The sequence below is a fragment of the Typopeltis vanoorti genome, chromosome 26 (assembly GCF_054136105.1).
Source record: "Typopeltis vanoorti isolate ZY-2024b chromosome 26, IOZ_Tvanoo_1.0, whole genome shotgun sequence".
NCBI lineage: Eukaryota > Metazoa > Arthropoda > Arachnida > Uropygi > Thelyphonidae > Typopeltis > Typopeltis vanoorti.
The window spans coordinates 12,152,506-12,173,261 of record NC_143574.1 but is presented as its reverse complement, the minus strand read 5'-3'; the positions used below and the strand labels follow the sequence as shown (position 1 = coordinate 12,173,261).

Sequence of the window (20,756 nt, the reverse complement as noted above, 5' to 3'; positions counted from 1 at the left end):
GCCTTAAAGGAAGCAATAACACCTTGGTTCATAGGCTGCAAAAGGGGCCGTGTTTGGTGGAAGGTAAACCACCTTAACATTAGGGTGAAAGTCATCCAAGTGGGCAGGGTGACCAAGGGCATTGTCTAGCACTAACAATGCCTTCAAGGGCAGACTCTTGGCTGTACAGTACTTCTGGCACAAAATGGTTGGTAAACAAGTCCTCGAAGATTTGAAGTGTCACCCATGCTTTCTTACTGGACCTCCAGATGACAGGCAGTTGACCCTTCCAAATGCCCTTTAGTGCCCTTGGATTTGCAGCATGATAGACCAACAAGGGCTTCAGTTTTAAGTCGCCAGCAGCATTAGCCCCAAGAAGCAAAGTCAGTCTCTCCTTACCAGCTTCATGGCCTGGTGCTGCCTTCTCCTCGTTAGCGATATAGGTATGATTAGGCATACATTTCTAAAATAGGCCTGTCTCGTCCACATTAAACACTTGTTGAGCACTGTAGCTCCTCCCCTCCCTTATTATCTCATCTCAGCCAACCCCTCAGGAAACTCACCAGCTGCTTTGTCATCACCACTAGCAGCTTCACCTTGCACCTTAAGGTTATGTAAATTGCCCCGAGCCTTAAACAGCATAAACCAACCTTTACTAGCATTAAACTCTTCACCTGCACTCGTTTCCACCCTTTCACTTTTCAACGCCTCATACAATCTTTTCGCCTTTTCTTGAATTAACATGAGGCTAATTGGGATACGGCGTTGATGCTGGTCTTCCAGCCAAAGAACAAGAAGCCTTTCCATCTCAATCATGAGCCTACTACGTTTTTTCGTAATCACAGTCGATTTCATGGGCACCAATCCTTTCACGTGTTCAGGGATGCGAATTTTATCCTTGATAATAGTCCCGACTGTGGTATGACTTAAGGACAACGCGCAGCTGATGTTCGTTGGCGTTTCTCCCTTTTCTGCTCTTTTAATAATGTCTAATTTCACTTCTAATGTAATGGCTTTCCTTTTCTTCGACATATTGCCATCGGAAGAGTCTGCCTTACGTTTGGGAGCCATATTGAAGGGTAAAAAATCACAAAAAACACAAACACAAAAGTGAGAGAGCAGATGTAAACAAAGCACGCGGTACCCAAAGAGTGTATGCTGGGATCCAAGCGATGCCACCTCTCCCAAACAAACGCTGCGTAACGGCATAATCTTCTGCCATGCTCACAAACAAGTTTGCCTACGACGTTTGAATTTTACGTTGCACTGCTTTAAGTCGAAATTTATTTTTTAAATTATTTATGAGACTACCGCCGTAAAGTCAAAACAACGTAGGTCGAGGACCTATATACACACATATGAGGGGAGGGGGTCTGAAAAGTTCTGATAAACACCAAGAACAAAAAATTTTATGTCTTCTTATATATCCCAAAATAAAAGATATTTTCTGAAAAATATCTTTTATTTTTCATATGAAAAATATTTCAGTATATGAAAAAAAATTTATGAAAATTTCTTTATGTGAAAAAACATTTTTGTTCTAGGTGTTTATCAGAACTTTTCAGACCCCCCCCCCCTTGTATATACACAAGAGTGTGCTGAAGAGTTGTGATAATCATCACAAAGGAATTGAGGTACATGATATGTCTTCTTATATATCCTAAAAGAAAAAGAATAAATTATTACAATTTGAAGAAAAATGGGAGTTAAAGGGTTTTAAGATAAGTTCTTTCTTGTGGTTATATCAGCTGTTTTAATATCAGTTTTTGTTCTAGGTGTTTATCAGAACTTTTCAGTCCCTTCCCCTCATCGAAACAATTTTCATTTCTGAAATACAGAAAATGTCAAACTTTATGTTACTTAACTACATGAACTAACATTCTTGCTCACTGCCTAGACTCACAAGTCATACTGAAGGGTTATTACAAAATCATTCTTATAACTTTTCTCAATTTTGCATTTTCAACTTCATTGTTATTTGTATTTTTGCTCAAAATATACAAACATGTAAGTCTAATGTTTGGAAAGAAACAAACTGATAAAATTCACATTTAATATTTTCAATTAAATTTATTCCTACTATCTGTTTATATTAATATCAATATTAAAGTAACTTACATGCATAACATTTAGATGAACTGTTCAACAAATCACTCGTTCCTGCATTCACTTTGCACTACATAAAAAAATAAAATATAAAAACAGTGGGAAATCGAGAGAGAGAGAGAGAAGAATACATTTAATATTTGATTCAAACATTAACATTTTATTTCTAAAACTGATGAAAATATTACTACTCTTAGGCTGATAACATATTAAACCAATTAACAAAGTAAAAAGGCTTTTTTTTTTCATCATGTTATTTAAAAAATACAATTATCTTGCAAAGCCAAGTCAGAGACCAAATCATGTTATTGACATTACATTATGAAAAGTTAGTCTGGCTCTGTTGCAAGTGTTAACCATTTTCTGTCATTTTCATAAACTTGTCTTTCCTACTGAATTATTTTATGGATAATTTATACAAATTCACCTCTCTTTATGGACAATAAGGGAAAGGAAATGGAAACTATAACTTTTAGTTTTGCAAAGTACAAAGCTGAAGGCGAAGGTAACGGATCATCAGAATACACAAAAACACCAGAGAAGAGAGTTCTGTTGTGTCCTTAATTAACAATAATCAAGACAAATGGCTCATGGTATTCAAGTGATTGTGCTATGAATAATTTATGAAGTTGCATTCTATAATGTATAAAAAATATCCTAGGACTGCTGACAAACTCTAGATTACTACAAGGTTTTTGAGGCCATTTTGAAGTGGAGACATTTAGGTTTCATGAGACTTCAAATTTCACACACACACAAACTGTTGTGACATAAACTTCACCAGAAATAACTTGTGAAATATATCTTTAGCTGCTTTCTAAAGAAGGATGGATTCTAAAATGTTTGAATACCTGATGTGCCTTTTTAATACAGCCTATTATAAACATTCAATAACCCATATATACTGACTTCAAAAACTGATATGCCCAGTAGTAGAACAGTATCAAAATGACATGAAATGTAAAGAATTTGTGTCAGTTCCTGATGTCATTAAACAAAAATTAGTTAAATGAGATGAAGCCTATCCATTAAATGAGATAGATGCATACAAATGGAAGATATATTGGTTTATATAATTTCTCTCCAAACATGCAGTGTACTTTGATAGATGAGAGTGAAATCAACAAGTTCTTGTTATGGAAGATGGTAATTGGTTAGCAGGCAATGGAAGAGAAATAGCATGTAACATGCTACTTCTCTTCCACTAGTCCAACAATGGACTACTGGTAAAATTAAAGAGAAAGAATGCCAGATCTCTCTTAAATTATTTTGTAATAATTTGATTGTTTTAAATTCTGTTATTAAAGATGTTCTCTTTGTTACTGAAATGGTGGTAAAAATATATACATATATTTATCATCAGGTGTGTGTGTGTATATATATATATACACACACTTCAAGAATATATACTTCAAGAATTATCAGCATCAGTAGGACTTGGTGGACAGAAAGAACAGGATGAGAGGAGGGGTATTACTGATGACAGCTGACGAAAGCAACAAGCAAAAGTAGAAATTAAGGAAGATTTTAGAACTGAGGATGAGGGTTCATTTGAGGCTATCTGGTGTGAGACAGGGGTCAATGGCACAAAATATATTGCTGGTTGGTTGCAGCTATTAGCTAGGTGGTGTACAGAACAGTGTGAGTGTTCTGTACACCACAAAGGAGTGCAGGCTCAGCAGTTAATTATGGGAGACTTCAAACTATGAAGAAGCAGATTAGAGAGAGGAAAGAGTGTAAGCCAAGATAAAAATGGAATTTGTACACTGACTGAAAGATAATTATCTGAAGCAGCATGATATGGAGGGGGATCTGAGGTTGGAGAGTGCTGAATCTGGTAACAGTATCAAAATATATATCAATATCCAAGGTAGCCACCAATCGGATGAAAGTCACCAAGCAGTCTTCTTCTGGGAGATTGCTACATATGGAGTTCACAGTTAATAAGAGATATATATGGAACTAGAAAACCAATCATGATGAATTGGGAGAATAGATTAGAGCCATTAAATGGCAGGGAATGCTGCAAGGGAAGTATGTCATGGGAAATGTTCAAGGATTGTTTAATGAAAGCAGCACATACACAGAGTTAGGAGGAGAAACCAATGGAAGTTAAATGGATGAGTTGTCATAAAGCAGGAGCTCAAAAAAAAAAAAAAAAAAAAAAAAAAAAAATATGAAGTTAATAATAAAAAAAAAGGTGAGCATATGTCCATGTACAAAGTACAGGGGCTAAGAATGACCAGCATGGTAAAAAAAAGATAGCTAAGTCAGTTTATAAAAGGAAATTAACTAAGGCCAAAGAAAATCCTGAAATGTTTTTCACTATGCAGGCTTAGCAGGCTCAGCACTGATTAAAGTTGTGCTTCCATGTTTATGGAAGTAGAACTTTAATCGTTCGCTGCCAACTACGAGTACACTCGTAGTTAATGTATGAGCCTCACAAGCCAACTACGAATATACTCATATGTCAATTACCGCCGGCTACGAGATTACTCGTACTGACCTTGAAGAAGTGAAAGCGCTTGGCATGCAGTAACAAACTATGCCTGAGGAGCATAGCAGCGAACGTGTAAGCTACTATGATTTCAAGAGGTGTTGTTCACCATCACCGCAAATCCCTTCCCTAATCAATTTCATTAGGCAAGGGATTTGGGGTGATGGTGAACAGAGAGTTGAAGTTCAGATGACATACTGCAAAAGTTGGGAAAATAGCTCCAAGGATTGCTTGAATGTTGAAGAACACAGCTGAAAAGTAAAGATAAGGAGAGAGGATTACTGTGCAAAGATTTAGTCACCTAGGTTTATGTTCTTGAAGATCAGGAAGTGGTGGAAAGGTTTCAGAGACAAGTGACCAAGCTGGTGACAGGTCTGTGGAATGCTCCCTATAAGAAGTGATTGAATGTTTATGGGCTATAGTTTAGTTAACAGATGGAAAAAAGGAAAAAACTTAAGTCACTAAAGGGATTCTGTAAAATTGTGTAAGGATGGTTAATGTGACTAAGACTAGATTTTTTTGCTTGGTAAGTAGTAACATGATTGGAATGGATTGCCAAAGGAGATCGAGTGCTCTGACAGTGAAATGAGCAAGGAGAGATAAGATAAGTATTATATGAATAATGGTTAGTGTAGGCCTCCTGCAATGAATCTTCTGATTCCATAGAGATGCTGTAAAATCTCTCTCATGATATGTGACTTTTCAACTTATCATGTTCGTTTTTACATGCTTTTTGTTTAGGAGAATATACTTAGAGAAATGTTAATTTTTGTAATAATCTTGTAATGAGTCTTTGTTAAAATAATGTGGCTCATGATGTCATCATGTAACAATATTAACTCATGTTAAATTACTAAATCTAATATAAAAATAGTGAAGAATTCCAGGGTTCTCGAACCTTCTTTTACTTGGGTCCACCTTCACGTGACCATTAGGTCAATACCTGACCATTATCGAGAGACGTGCGCACATGCACAAGGGAAGTTCGAGCGAATGTAAGGCAGGTTGTCGAGGAGGAAATTTGTCTTGGGGTTTTCTAAGCCTTCTCTTACCTGGGTCCACCATCATGTAAGGCTGTTGTTGGAAATTGAAAGAGAAGGAAGTTTGTCTTAGGGTTCTCAAACCTTCTTTTACTTGGGTCTGCCGTCGTGTAAGGTTCACTGTCAGAAATCTAAAGAGAAGCATTGTGGGTTCAGAGTCTTCTGCCTGGGTCCGTCGCCACATGAGAAGTATTGTGTTGATTGTCTCGAAAGGAAAAAGCTGTACATTGCTATCAAGTTAAGGGTCCTATATGGAAAGGAATAACAGATGATTTGGACTTGCTGTTTTAAGGATACTTGTGACACAAGACTGAATGATATATGATTGTAAACACAAGAAAGATATTTAATTAACCAAATATTTCGGTCTGGAAATAGCAGACTGAAATATTTGGACAAGGAAGAAATTTAGCAGAAAAATCAGGAACGAGTCAGCAGATGGAAGGAAAGACAAGAAGAAGACTTACGTGTGAACAAAAGGTTAACGTGAAAGACAGTGTGCTGAACAAGAATTGTAAGTAGTTATGATACTTAACAAGGATGTATCGCAAGTGTTTATGTTTATGAGATAATGTTAAATTAGGTTTAAACAAGGTATGCCTTATAATCAGTTAATGTTATGCTAGATTGTGAATTAGCTTAGAACTAAGATTAGATTAGAAAGAATTGAGACTAGCAAGAGAATTGTAATGACACTGTATACATATGTGAATCATTCTGTAAATATTTCCTTTTCACTTAAATGGTTTGTGAACAACACACTGAATTGATTCTGTCAATGCACTATCCTAAAAAATTCAAACTCGCATAAGACAGAAGTTTATGGGATTTATAATTAAGCCATGACTAATTTAAAGTAAGGATATATATAAGTAGGGAAACTAAACAATATCGACTTTGTCTTTAGCACTCAATATATAGTCTAACTGGCACAGTCGTAAAACAAATAAATTTGTTAGACTATAGAATGTGGGAAAGATATAGTAGAAATAGAGAGATAGCAGCAACCATTAATCAAGGCAGTTGTCCATTCCCGAATATTAAGTAAAGAGAAAACAAAGACAAGGTAAGGTTAAAGCAGGGTAATATAGAAATACAGAAAGTTTATAACAGGGCCATGGAGTCAGAATAATAATTAATAATAAAAATAATAATAAAACAGAAGATTTTTATTCTCTAATGTAATTTAAAAAAAAAAAAAAACAGGCTTCAATGGCAGAATCATATTAAAAATGAAGATAGTAGGAAAGAACAACACTGTTTGCATTCAAGAATGTGTGAGAGCAGGGCTAATCTAAGGTAATATGGTCACTCAAAGAATGAAAAAAAGAAGAAAGGTTAACAAAACAGATGTTTGATGCGAAGATGGCAGAAAAAGGACCCAGAGGAAGACCAAGGTCTAGATAGATTAGCTGTCAGAAGTGCCTTAGAAGAACGAAATATTAGATATGACAACATTGGAATGCTGACAAGTAATAGACTAATTTGGTGGAAAACTGTTGATAGGAGATTAATGATAACGTAAACTTAATCATGTCATAGTAGCCTGAACACTCCTTGGGAGTACATAACAAGAATTTGATGATAAATCTAATTTAACAGTATAAGGTTATTCAAAATAATCACTAAGACAAATTACTAATGTAAAAATTGTTTCTTCATAATGATGACATTTGTAATAAATGATTTAATGAGTTTATTGATGCAAAAATGAAATAAAAGAAAATTAAAGACGGTCTTTTTATAATTATCACCACCAGAAATATTATTATCATCAATATCATCAATATTATTATCTCTCGTTATACAGCTTCCAGGCATGGTCTCTCATTCTCCCCGTCTCCAGATATTTTAAGAAAAATCACATCCGGGCTAATCTGGTAATTACCCCTTACCAACTTATATGTCTCGATCATATGTCCCATCTTCCTTCTATCCACTAGCTCTGTAATTTGCATGCTCTCAATCTGTCCTTATATTCCACATTCCAGAGACTAGAAACTAGTCAATCATCGCTAGACCCTCTCCAATATCTCATCATCCTTTTGAAAACCTGGCAACCAAATCTGTGCACAGTAATCCATATGCTGCCTGATCAAAGTCTTGTACAATGAAATCAAAACATCCTTACTTCTATACAGGGCCGCCAAGAGAAATTTTCGGGCCTGTGATAAGTCTGTGGTGAGGGCCCCACTTAAAAAAGGGGGGCCGGACCACAAGTTTCTCCTTTCATTTTTGATTTCCAGATTTATGATGATACATTTCTGTTGGTCAAATTTTTATTATCAAAAATATAATTTTAATAATTAAAAAATCAAATTAATAAGAATGCTTACTTTTATTTTTTAGCGCACAGCCTACACTATAGAGTTGCACACTTTACAAACAATCACAAAACCTTCGTCTATTAGAATACTAACAAGAACGAAGCATTCTGGCAGGGGACATTACTGTGAATGCAATTACTAGCTAGTGCTAGCGCAGCCGACTGCAACAACCTTGCACGAATGCCTATTGACGTCATCACCTGCTATAACTACAGCAATCCACGCCGAGAGAATCAATGTCTTCTGGATACTCACGGTGAGCTAAAGAACGTAGCCATCTGTCTAAAACAAAACACAGTATCATTCTCGATATGCCATTATTCTTTATCACTGTTGTATTATTACGAGAATTAAAACCATGCATTATAAACACAGTTATGTGACACGTTGGGACCCAATGGTTGGGCCCTTTTCGATGCTGGGCCCTTGACAAAAGTCTCAGATGCCACCCCATCTCGGCAGCCCTGCTTCTACATGTCGATGTTCTCTACATCATTACCATAATCAGCTGTGTCATTCTCACAATTTTAGCAAAATGTCCATGAAATTTCAAGTCTCTATCCACCAGAATCCCCAAGTCCTCCACCTCCTACAAAATATCCCCATCAATCCAATACTCTGCATCTCATCTTTGCTTCCCAAATTTTAAAATGTTACAACATTAAACTGACATCCCCACACACTTGCCCATTCAGACAGCCTATATAGGTCCTCTTGCAAAGCTACAACATCTGCTCTACTTCTCAACTTTGTATCATCTGCAAACAACTGTATATCACTATTTAAGCCCATTCCAATATCATTTACATACAAATTAAACAACAATAAGTTAGTTCAAAATAGACCCCTGGGGCACGTCACTAGTGACTTTCCTCTTCTGGGATATCACTCCCCCATACACATCCTGTTGATACCTATCAGACATCCAATCTCCAATCTAATGCACTAATCTGCTATCCAACCCAACTGTTCCAATTTAATGACTAGTTTGTCATGTGACAATCAATTGAAAGCCTTTGCAAAATCTAAATATACTACTGTATATGCATCCCCCCCCTTGTTCAATGTATATGTCACCTTGTTATAAGTAAGCAGATTGCTAAAACAAGATCTTCCTTTAGTAAACCCATGCTGTCCATTAAAGAGAATTCTACTACTGTTCACTCAGTTCTGAATCCTTGTCCTCACTAGCATCTCCATCACCCTGATCCCAACTCCAGAAGCAGATTGGCCTATAATTCAAAGCCTTAGCCTTATCACCTCCTTTATGAAGCAGAAAAATTTTGCCATCTTTCCATTCCTTTGGGACCTAGGCTAATCCAAGACTCATATTAAAAATATATGTTAAAACTATTGTTGACTCGCTAGAACATTCAAGATACACGGTGATATACCATCAAGTCCCATGGCCTTGTTGACATCAAGTTTAATCAATTCCTCATATACCACATGCTCACTCACTACCAGTGGTTCCTCCCCATTTCCACATTCACAAAGATGGAAAGTGTGGCTTTGTAGGAAGTGAGATATATTATTAGATCACAAGTTCATGAATGCAAAACAGACTGAAAAAAATAAAACATGGCATAAATGAAAGAAATGGAAATGAAACAAAAACTAGTGAAACTGAGGGAGTGAAAGAATACAAGAACGTAGAAGTGAAAGTTAGTGATAAGTGAGAGAAAGAAAGCATGAATGAGGAAATGGAAGCAATGTGCATCAGAACGAAAGATAGCAAGACTACAAGAACGACAGAGAGTGAAATTGTCAGAATGCAAGATTTGATGAAACAGTTATTGAAAATGAAAAGTGAAATAAGGAATAATCAGAATGATATTAGGCGTTTAGTGGAAGCTAATGAAAGCGTGCAAAAAATTGAATGAAAAAATAAAAAAAGGATAAAAGAGATGAGTGATTCCAGGATAGCAGTGTATGGAGATTCAATAGTTAGAGGATTAGTTAATGAGAGAGTCCATAAGGTCTGCTATCCAGGAGGGAGAATGAGTAGGATAATTCAAGTATTCAAATGACCTAAGTAGACACAAGAAGTATGTGAGGGCAAATATTAGGAGGTTATTGAGAAGGGTGGATGATAACTGTGTAGTAAGAAAGTGTGTCAGTGTGTTGTTTGAGGTATGACAGTGATGAGCTGAAACAGATTCTCGTAGACAGGCTTATACGTTGGTTATGCATTATTAAAACACTTAAGGAATTGAACAACGTAGTTAAGGATATAAATTAAATTATACTTTAATAAATATTTTCCGATATTTCGGCAATGTCACATTGCCATCTTCTAAAGGAACTTACAAAAAAAGAGCACGTGCATGTAGGCACTACAAACACAGTAACTGGGAATGAAGAGATAAAGCTATTGTTCTCCTAAAAGTCCTGATGGTGCCCTCTAGCGGGCTAAGTAGGTGTTCTTGGCCATTGGGCTGAAGGTCTGCTGATGTAAGCCTCCCAAATTTGGGGCAGTCGCATACAACCAAATTAGTTGAGGTTTGGAGAATTTCTTAGGGCTGAGGCTGATTCCATAAATAGTCTTTCATATTTGTATTTGCTACGGTGTATTACTGTAGCTTTCTTCCACCGTATTCTCTGGCGTGTATCCAGAGCATGGTCCGCAAGACCAGAATGGCTGTACTTGTGAAACCGGATGTAGTCCTTGTGTTCAGAAATTCTGATATTCGCTGTCCTGCCTGTTTGGCCAAAGTAAGACAGATTACAACTGCAAGGGACCTGGTATACACCAGGTAGGTCTAGGGGAAGTGGTTGGTCTTTAGTGGAGCGGATAAGGGATGCCAATTTTCTGTAAGGTTTGTAACAGGAGGTCAGGTCATGCTTTTTTAAGATTTTGGTAATCTTTTCCGAGGTGCCTCGGATGTAGGGAATGGTGATGGATTTAGAGTAATCCTTGTTGTGGAGGGGGGGAGGGGATCTGTGGTTTGTAGGTTCTAATATTTTTTGGACTTTTTTTGGGGGATAGCCATTGGCTGAGAAAGTGTTGAGGATGTGATTTAGTTCAGTGTTTAGGGCCAAGTCGTTTGAACAGATTAGTTTAGCCCTGTTGTATAGTGTTTTCACTACTCTATATTCTTGTGAGGGGGGGGGGGATTGTTGGTGAATGTATCTGCCTGTATGGGTGGGTTTTCTGTAAACTGAGAAAACCAAGGTTCCATTAGGCTGGCGGGTGACTAGTGTGTCTAGGAAAGGAAGGCTGTTTTTTTCTTCTTTTTCCAGGGTGAATTTGTTCTGGGGTGTCGGTTGTTTAAGTGTGTTAAGAAGGAGAGAAGTGTTTCAGAGCCATGTGGCCAAATAGCGAACACATCATGAACGTAGCGAAGCCATATGGTTGGTTTTTGTGGAGCAGAGGCTAAGGCTTTTTCTTCAACGGTCTCCATAAAGAAATTGGCCAAGGGTGGGGAGAGTGGTGAACCCATGGCTATCCCCTCTATTTGTTTGTAGAATTTTCCTTGCCAAACGAAATAGCCTGAGTTCATTGTGAACTGAAATAAGGCTGAGATATCGGGAGGAAATTTAGCTTGGATTAGCTCTAGAGTTTCCTTGAGTAGGACATTTGTGAATAAAGAGGAGATGTCAAAGCTGACCATTATGTCAGTATGTTGGAGTGTAAGGTTTTCTATGCTGGCTTTGAAATGGGCTGAGTTTTTTTTATGTGTGATGGTGTGTTGCCAGTATAGTGTGTGAGCTCTTTGCCCAAATGTTTAGTTAATTTGTATGTGGGGGAATCAATGCCATCCACTATGGGACGTAATGGCACATTTTCTTTATGTATTTTTGGGAGTCCGTAAATACGAGGGGGTATAGAGCTACTTTCGCAAAGGAAAATTCTACAAACAAATAGAGGGGACAGCCATGGGTTCACCACTCTCCCCACCCTTGGCCAATTTCTTTATGGAGACCTTTGAAGAAAAAGCCTTAGCCTCTGCCCCACAAAAACCAACCATATGGCTTTGCTACGTTGATGATGTGTTCGCTATTTGGCCACATGGCTCTGAAACACTTCTCTCCTTCTTAACACACTTAAACAACCAACACCCCAGAATCAAATTCACCCTGGAAAAAGAAGAAAAAAACAGCCTCCCTTTCCTAGACACACTAGTCACCCACCAGCCTAATGGAACCTTGGTTTTCTCAGTTTACAGAAAACCCACCCATACAGGCAGATACATTCACCAACAATCCCCCCCCCTCATAACAATACAGAATAGTGAAAACACTATACAACAGGGCTAAACTAATCTGTTCAAACGACTTGAAACACCTACTTAGCCCTAAACACTGAACTAAATCACATCCTCAACACTTTCTCAGCCAATGGCTACCCCCCAAAAAAAAGTCCAAAAAATATTAGAACCTACAAACCACAGATCCCCTCCCCCCCTCCACAACAAGGATTACTCTAAATCCATCACCATTCCCTACATCCGAGGCACCTCGGAAAAGATTACCAAAATCTTAAAAAAGCATGACCAGACCTCCTGTTACAAACCTTACAGAAAATTGGCATCCCTTATCCGCTCCACTAAAGACCAACCACTTCCCCTAGACCTACCTGGTGTATACCAGGTCCCTTGCAGTTGTAATCTGTCTTACTTTGGCCAAACAGGCAGGACAGCGAATATCAGAATTTCTGAACACAAGGACTACATCCGGTTTCACAAGTACAGCCATTCTGGTCTTGCGGACCATGCTCTGGATACACGCCACAGAATACGGTGGAAGAAAGCTACAGTAATACATCGTAGCAAATACAAATACGAAAGACTATTTATGGAATCAGCCTCAGCCCTAAGAAATTCTCCAAACCTCAACAAATTTGGTTGTATGCGACTGCCCCAAATTTGGAAGGCTTACATCAGCAGACCTTCAGCCCAACGGCCAAGAACACCTACTTAGCCCGCTAGAGGGCACAATCAGGACTTTTAGGAGAACAATAGCTTCATCTCTTCATTCCCAGTTACTGTGTTTGTAGTGCCTACGTGCACGTGCTTTTTTTGTAAGTTCCTTTAGAAGATGGCAATGTGACATTGCCGAAATATCGGAAAATATTTATTAAAGTATAATTTAATTTATATCCTTAACCACATTGTTCAATTCCTTAAGTGTTTTAATAAGAGCTGAGACAGAGTCAGAATCATGAATGATATGGTAGTGGAGCTGTGTGAGGAGAAGGGAGTAGTTTGTGGATGTATGGCATGTGTTTGAGGGAAGAATGGAATTATACATGCATGATGGGTTATATTTGAATGGCTTTGGAGTGAGTGCACTGAAGAAGTGTTGCTAGATGGAAGTGCAGTGTGTGATGCAAGCAAGAGATGAAGTGAAAGATCAGGAGAGTGGTATTGAAGAGACAGAAGTGCTTGGCAATAGAAACAGTAGTAGCGTGAGAAATGAAGAGAAAACAGGAACAAGGAAATGGGGGAGGGCAAGTGGACAGGGAGACATGCCATAGAGAGAGAGAGAGAGAGTGTGGATGTTGAAAGTAGCAGTAAATATGTGTATGGCGATGGAATATATTGTGATGTGGGTGGGGGAAGTTGAAACTGAACAGATACATGTGGTAAGCACTGATAAAAGCAATTGGGCAAGGGCAGATGTGGTGAGGAAATCACACCCAACAAGTGGCTTGGATAGGACAAGCAACAGACCTAAAAATGAACTGCTGTTTTTGTTTACAAATGCCAGAAGTATCAGAAGGGAGACGAAATGGTTTCAATGAATGAGTTTATTTGCTACAAAATGAAATAAGTGAAACATGGTTAAATGAAGATATCTTAAATGGAATAGAAATGGAAGGATACAGTATTTTTCATGAGGATAGAAAGAACAAGAAGGGAGGAGGAGTGCTGCTGATGTTCACATAAGGTCCATACTTACGTTTGCATTCCCCCACACACATTCCCTGGGGGGGATGCAAACAACTTGGATTAGTGAATAAAGGAAGGGTAATTATTATGGGCAACTTTAATTATGGCAGTATAGATTGGAATGAAGAGAGAGCATTTGGGAATAAGGAAAATGAATTCCTTGAGAGATAACTATCTCATGCAGCATGTAAAGGAGGGCATGTGAGGATCGAGAGTTTTAGATCTGATCATTTCATCAGAGAGTGTAATTACGAATCGGGTATTGCACTTTCCTTCAGTTGTTGAGAGTGATCATGAAGTGATCACTTGGGTTGTGGCTAGCCATATGAAGACTTTTGTGAGGAAGGGATATATGTGGAAATACAAGGCTGGTGATTATGACAAGCTTAGGAGATAGCTTGGAGCTATAGCATGGAATGAGGAGTTGAGTGGTAAGGAAATTGATGCTGCTTGAGAACTGAAAGAAATATATAACAGTATCAATGTGTGAATGTATTCTAAAGGCCAAAAGGTTGAATAAGGTAGGTGCAAAATGGATAAGTGGCTTAAGCATGAAATCTAGAAGAAGAAGGCACTTTGGAGACAGTACAAGAAGAATAATAGTAATAATCAGTTATATGAAGAGTATAAAAAACAAGCCAGGAAAGTTACTCCGTTAGCAATTAAAACAAAGTGGAGTATGAGTAAAAATTAGCAAATCAGGCAAAAAAAAAAAAAAAACCTAGAGTTTTTTTTTTAGATATGTGGCAAATAGAAGAATGAATGATTATGGTAAAATGATGTTAACAGATGAAAATGGTAGAATGGTAACTGCTGTAGAAGACATTGTGGAGGTATTCAGTGATCAATTTATATGGGTGTTTCATCCTCCTCAGGATGAAATGAGCAACTTAAGTGTAAAAGACATAATAGAACAAGGGTGTTCACTGCATGGCCCGCAGAGCTCTTTGAATGTCCAGCCAGGCATTTTGAAAAAATAACTACTTAACATTAAAACATGATTAAATAAAAAATAATTTTGATGAAGCCCACGGGCCACTAAGCTATACTGCGGTATTTAGAATTGCAAGATGCTTTCCAGATTCACAAGAAATGTTGTGCATTTGATACTTTACATAAAATCCTATAAAAATAATTATTAAATGAGAGCAAAGAAGAGCATGAGAAGAAAGAAGGTGAAATTGTTCTACTACATAAAGGTGGTGATAAGGATATTCTACAAATTATAGGCCAATCTGTATATCTGGAGTTGTTAAGGTACTAAAGAGATTGGTGAGAAGTAGGATACAGAAATAAGTTGATAACAGCAGTATTCTCTGTGGTTATCAGCATGGGTTTGTTAAAGGGAGATCATGTTTTGCTAAATGATCTCAGTTGGATCAGTGACTGATTGTCAGATAGGCATCAGAAAGTTGGCAGTGCAGTATCTTGAAAGAGGAAGGTGGTGTGCTGCAGGGATCAGTTTTGGGACCACTGCTGTTCAATTTCTATATTAATGATATTAGGATGGGTTTAACTAGTGATATGCAGCTGTTTGCAGATGATGTCAAATTGGGAAGAGCAATGTAAAGTCAAGCAGATGTCATGGCCTTACAGGAGGATTTGAATAGATTGCATGAATGGTCAGTTGAATTATGCAAAATGTAAGGTACTGAAATTTGGTAAGCAGCAATGGGATATCAAGTATATACTTGATTGGGAAACTTTAAAGGAGGTAGAGGAAATGAGGACCTGAATTCAGGAGCCACATTGCACAAGTTTATGAAGATGTCACATCAGATAATGGCAATGAAGTGGAAGACCCTGACATGCAGAAACAAAGAGGTTATGATGCCATTTTATAAGGCCTTGATCAGGCCTCATATGGATTATTGTGCAGATTTGGTCACTGGTTTATCATGGCGATGACGATATGTTACAAAGGGTCCAGAGAAGATTCACAAAGGTGTTCAGTGGTCTTTAAAATGTGGAGTAAGTGGACAGATTGAGCGAGTGTAAATTGCATATCCCCTCCCCCCTCCTAGGTAATAGGAGGAGGGGGGGGATATGATGAGACATAGAGGAGATTTTTCAAAGAATATGAGAGGGATGTGGAACAAGAGGCTATTGCTGGAAATTGTATAAGGAGGGTTTGAGCAGAGGAGTGAGGAGCAGGTTCTTTGTATGGAGAGTGGTTGGTGAGTGGAATGCATTGCCTGAGTTGAATCAGTTTAAGGCACGATTGGATGAGTATTGTGTGCGATTGCTGGAAATTGTATAAGGAGGATGTGAGCAGATTAGTAAGGCACGGTTGGATGAGCATTGTGTGAGATAGTGTGTATCTCCCACAATGAGTCTCTGACTCCATGGAGCTCAGATGTTAATAATAATAATAATCTATGAAACAGTGATTGGAACAGATCTGTGAGAGAAGTTGTCTATTAAGTGAACTGCCTTTGTCAGAGAGTAACAAGCAACTTAAAGTTTTTGATGCACCACTCCAATATGACAACAGGATTTCAAGGCTGAGCACATTCAGTATTTCTAGAGATTAACAGCAGTATAGATGAGAAATACTGCTTTTAGCAGAAAGGATATCAAATTTTCTATCATAACCTTTGAGCAGAAAGGATATCAAAGGTTATGAGGACATGGATGTGTGTGAGCAAAGAAAAGCTACACGTATAAATCAACCAAGAAGGGGCAACTTCACTTTCCATTACTCATAAAAAGTAAGAGGAAGTGACACCAGATCTTTCCAATACAGAATAAGACAAAGCAATTCCACTGGAAACAGCAAGGGGATAAGCATTTATGATATTAGTTAAATCCTGAAGCTTGAATCATTTTGGTGCTATAAAGTTTGTCAAATAAAGAAGAGGAATGGAATATACTGTCATCAACAAAGTGGTAATGTAAAGGAGGAAGCACGGGCAAGAAGTACAGCATCCTCGGGTATTCAAACATTGCTGAGAACATCTGAAGAGAGAAAAATCAACCATCACATATTACAGTGAATGAAAAGAGGAATATGGCAACCTGACAAAGGGTAGAAAGCAAACCATGAGATGCTAACTTGATGAGATGTGATGTACCCCAAGAAATGTTATTATTATAACATGATTACTATAATTTTATGAAACTTTTTCTGTGGCTTGTATCAAAAGGAGCATAAGGCTTGCTAGGAAATCAACTCAGGTCCTGAAGTAGTCTGAAAAGATTAAGGTAAAGGCTATGGGGCAATAGAATGACTGCTGACTTTTATCTTCCTGATTTGAGAGACTGAATAGTCTTACATTGCATAACATCAGGAGGATGCCAGATGAATATGACAGCTTATTCTGGAATGCAAATCTTGAAAACAGTTGGAGGTGATACCAGTACACTTACTGGTATCCTGACTAATGAGGCTTTTTCAGAGCATTTTGAGTAGAGAAGAATAGAGTAGGAAATGAAGGTTCTCAATTTCAATAAAGATTATTTCAGCTATTCAGTTGGAGCAAATGTTCAGATCATAAGGATGGAATCAGAATGGAATAAGAATGGAATCCTACCACTTAAGGTCATAAATACTAATAATAATGTAAATATCAATAATTACATTAGGAGTACTACAATTGTGCTAAGAATGCAACAGCATTAGTGAGTGGATTAAGTGCATTACATAATCTGAACATCCTATTCTTGAGATCAAAACATCTATTTTTTTTTGCAAACCATTTCAGGCTTCTAATAAACAGGATGGTGGTCTCGCACACTTGGAAACGAAATTCATCTACCACCTTAAAGTACTCGCAAGCATCCATACCTGCAGCAGGATTCAAACCCATAACCTATTCACTGGAGAACAGAAGTGTTATTCAGTTGGACAATCTGGTCAGCAAATTTGGTACAAACAGTTCCACCATACTGCTAAACAACAAGGCTCAGAAGAGCATGATAATGAACATTTTGTAGTACACTTCTAAAGATCAAACATGGAATTTTCCAAACTGCTCCAAGCTTCCAATAAATAAGGTATGTCACAAGTCATTGAAAACCATCTACTACATAATGGCACTCACAAATATCCATGGCAAAGTACAATTTTAAACCATAGCTTGTAGGCTGGAGCTAACCACTCAGCCAACCAAGACAGTCACATATCTCTTATGGCTGTCCTGTGATTGAATCCAAGCTGAATGTTCTGTGATTACTCCTTTCCATTTTATGTAGTTCACAGTTATTATAATAAGTGAATCATTAGACCTACCACAACCACATTTTGTGCCATCCATGACTAATGGAGAGATATGGCCAAAATGTTTGGCCCAACTTTCAGAATCCCAATGCTGTTGTAGATTTACACTTATCAGGAACAGGATCCTTTCTTTCTCAGTGGATTATTTCTTTAGAAATAATTGTGTAATCAGTAGATTATTTGAACAAGTCCCTATCTCATCCCTATCTCAGGGGCCCTGAGATAGGGAAATTCCAATATGGGAAGGGGGAAAACCTGTTGACAATATTTTATCTGTTATTTAAAAAAGAAATGAACTTAATCTTTTTGTATCCATATGAAAATTCATGCTCAGGGGCTCAATTTTTTGTGAGGAAGATCAAATCCTCGAAAACCATGAGAAAAAAATTGATAATTGTCAATTCCTACTTCAAACATCCTTACATGAGATTTCTCAAAAATAGTATATTCTGAAATTCTGGTCCTAATTGGTATACATTATTATTACAGTATAAAAAGAAAAACTACAATAACACCAGATAAAACTACATGTTACTGTGAAGACTTGCACAGTTATCAGTTCTACATAAGTTTATTTTTCTGTTTAATGTTAATCCGGAGTGAGAAAATTTAAGAATTTTATACCTCTTCAAACAACGCTGATGTAAATACAAGCTTTTTCACCGATTGCTGTAAATCACACCCTCCAATAGGTTTAATATCCATATCTAGAATAAAAAAATAAAAAATAATATATATATATATATATATTAAATGCATTGTACAGCCACCTAAACATGTATATGAATAGATTATAAAGGCTTAAAATGCGAAAAATATTATACAAAAGGTCTAGCTTAATAATATTTTAAACTGCTCAAGGGAAATAAAGTAACATACATATATATATATCGTATTTTTATTATTACTATTCATTAATCATTCAGAAAGAGAGAGACCATGTGAAAGACGATAAACCTTTCGAGCATATTAAATATTGCCGCACAAATTAGTTTCCAATTGTCCTAATAGATGGCAGAACACACATTAAGTTACTAAAATGACATAATTTGCTACCATGTAGCCATGGTAAACAGAATTTCATATGAGGTGGGTTTGATCAATGATACGCGACAGACCTTCTTAATTATCACTATACCTTTACAAGTGTGGAAATGATTGACGACAAAAATAAAGAAGGGACTTTTTTGCAGTAGCATTCTTATCCAGTAAGACCATTCATCACCACAACAAATGAACTTTGAAATGATTTTTGAGAAATGTAGTGAAGATGTTAAGGGCAGTCGTGGCCGAGTGGTTAAGGCGATGGACTAGAAATCCATTGCGGGTTTCCCCGCACAGGTTCGAATCCTATCGGCTGCGGAAAGTTCTTTTGCCGGCCTGGTCGGACGAGTGGTCAGTGTATCCGTTCTTTAGCCAAAGGCTGTGGGTTCGAATCCCGCCGTTGGCAAGGATGTTTTTGATTGTCTCTGAAAATACTAGTTGTGGTGGTGGTTGGAGGTAGATGGCGCTGGTGTAGTTGCGCTTTGTTGTAGTTGGTGAATTGAGTTGTGGAGACAGAGAGTTGTAGAGTTGGTGCCCTCCCTTTGGACTCGCTGGAGGTGTCATGTAATAATAATATAATTTTGATTTACATAATTTTGTGTAGTTTACAGCGGCTACCTGTAGCTCAATGGAAGTGGTGTTTCCACACCTTAGCACTAAACCGCCTGAAGAGAGAGCGTCTTTAGTTCGAATTTAGTCTCTGATTTCAGGAACTTTTTCTAACCATTATTTGACTGGCTCCCGAGTTAGTCGATCTCTGGCGGGGTTACTGGCACGGGCAAGCGGGTTTTTATCCCGAAAACTCGGGTTTTTCGTCCCATAAACTCAAGAAAATCTACCATACAGTCCACACTATTTCAGACATTAAAAATATTTAATGTCTGAAATAGTGTGTTAGAGTTAGGAACCACGAGATGACGGCACTTGCTGATCCGTCTCTTCACTGCGAGCTGTTAAAAATAGTGATCGCATTGGGCTAGATTTCACTGATTCGCTACCAGTGGAGATTGAACTGCCCACCAAGTCTCCAAAATGTTAGATAGACCTAAACGATCTCGCTTATTCCATACAAGGGAATAAATAACATCCGCTGATTTATTGGACAGCGAAAAAATTTTATTTTTATATTAAAAAAAAAAAATTAACTGCCTGTGTAACTCAGTGGATGTGGCGTTTGCACACCACCGCACTTGGCCGCACAAAGGAAGGCTTGGTTTCGAGTCTAGTCGACGATTAGAGGAAATTTTTCTAAGCCTGTTTTCGACCGGTTCCCGAGTTAGTCGATCTCTGGCACGGGCAAGCAGGTTTTTCCTCCCGGAAACTCGGGTTTTTCGTCCTGTAAACTCAAGACAATCGACCGTAGAACCCACATTATTTCAGACATTAAAAAAATATATATTGTGTTAGGGTTAGGGACCACGAGATGGCGGCACATTTGAGCCGTCTCTCTTCACTGCATACAGCTTAATTAGTGATAGCCTTGGGCCATCTGTCTCTGATTGGGTACCAGTGGAGATTGAACTGCCCACTCAGTCTCCAAAAAGTTAGATACGGCTAAATGGCCTCGCCTACTCCCGTATACGGGAATAAAAAAGGCATTGGCTGATTTTTTTTTCTGATTTTTATATTAGTTAATAGCCTGTGTAGCTC

General features: G+C 37.7%; 1 protein-coding gene and 1 non-coding gene across 2 annotated transcripts in view; one reads left to right on the top strand and one right to left on the bottom strand.

Annotated features, from left to right (window-relative positions):
* The window catches only part of LOC150092333 (Fanconi anemia group A protein homolog), a 388,676-nt gene extending 369,684 nt beyond the window's left edge, over window positions 1–18,992 (bottom strand). Inside the window, exons 1-3 of the mRNA XM_090415063.1 lie at window positions 18,942–18,992; window positions 18,687–18,769; window positions 2,098–2,155 (exon numbers count right to left, since the gene is read on the bottom strand). Of these exons, the coding sequence (XP_090271189.1) occupies window positions 2,098–2,155; window positions 18,687–18,767 (139 nt within the window). The 5' untranslated portion in view covers window positions 18,768–18,769; window positions 18,942–18,992. The remainder of the gene's footprint in view (window positions 1–2,097; window positions 2,156–18,686; window positions 18,770–18,941) is intronic.
* Window positions 18,993–19,341: 349 nt separating this feature from the next.
* On the top strand, window positions 19,342–19,424 carry TRNAS-AGA (transfer RNA serine (anticodon AGA)). Its single transcript has one exon. It is a non-coding gene; the product is annotated as a tRNA-Ser (tRNA).
* The last annotated feature ends 1,332 nt before the right edge of the window (window positions 19,425–20,756 follow it).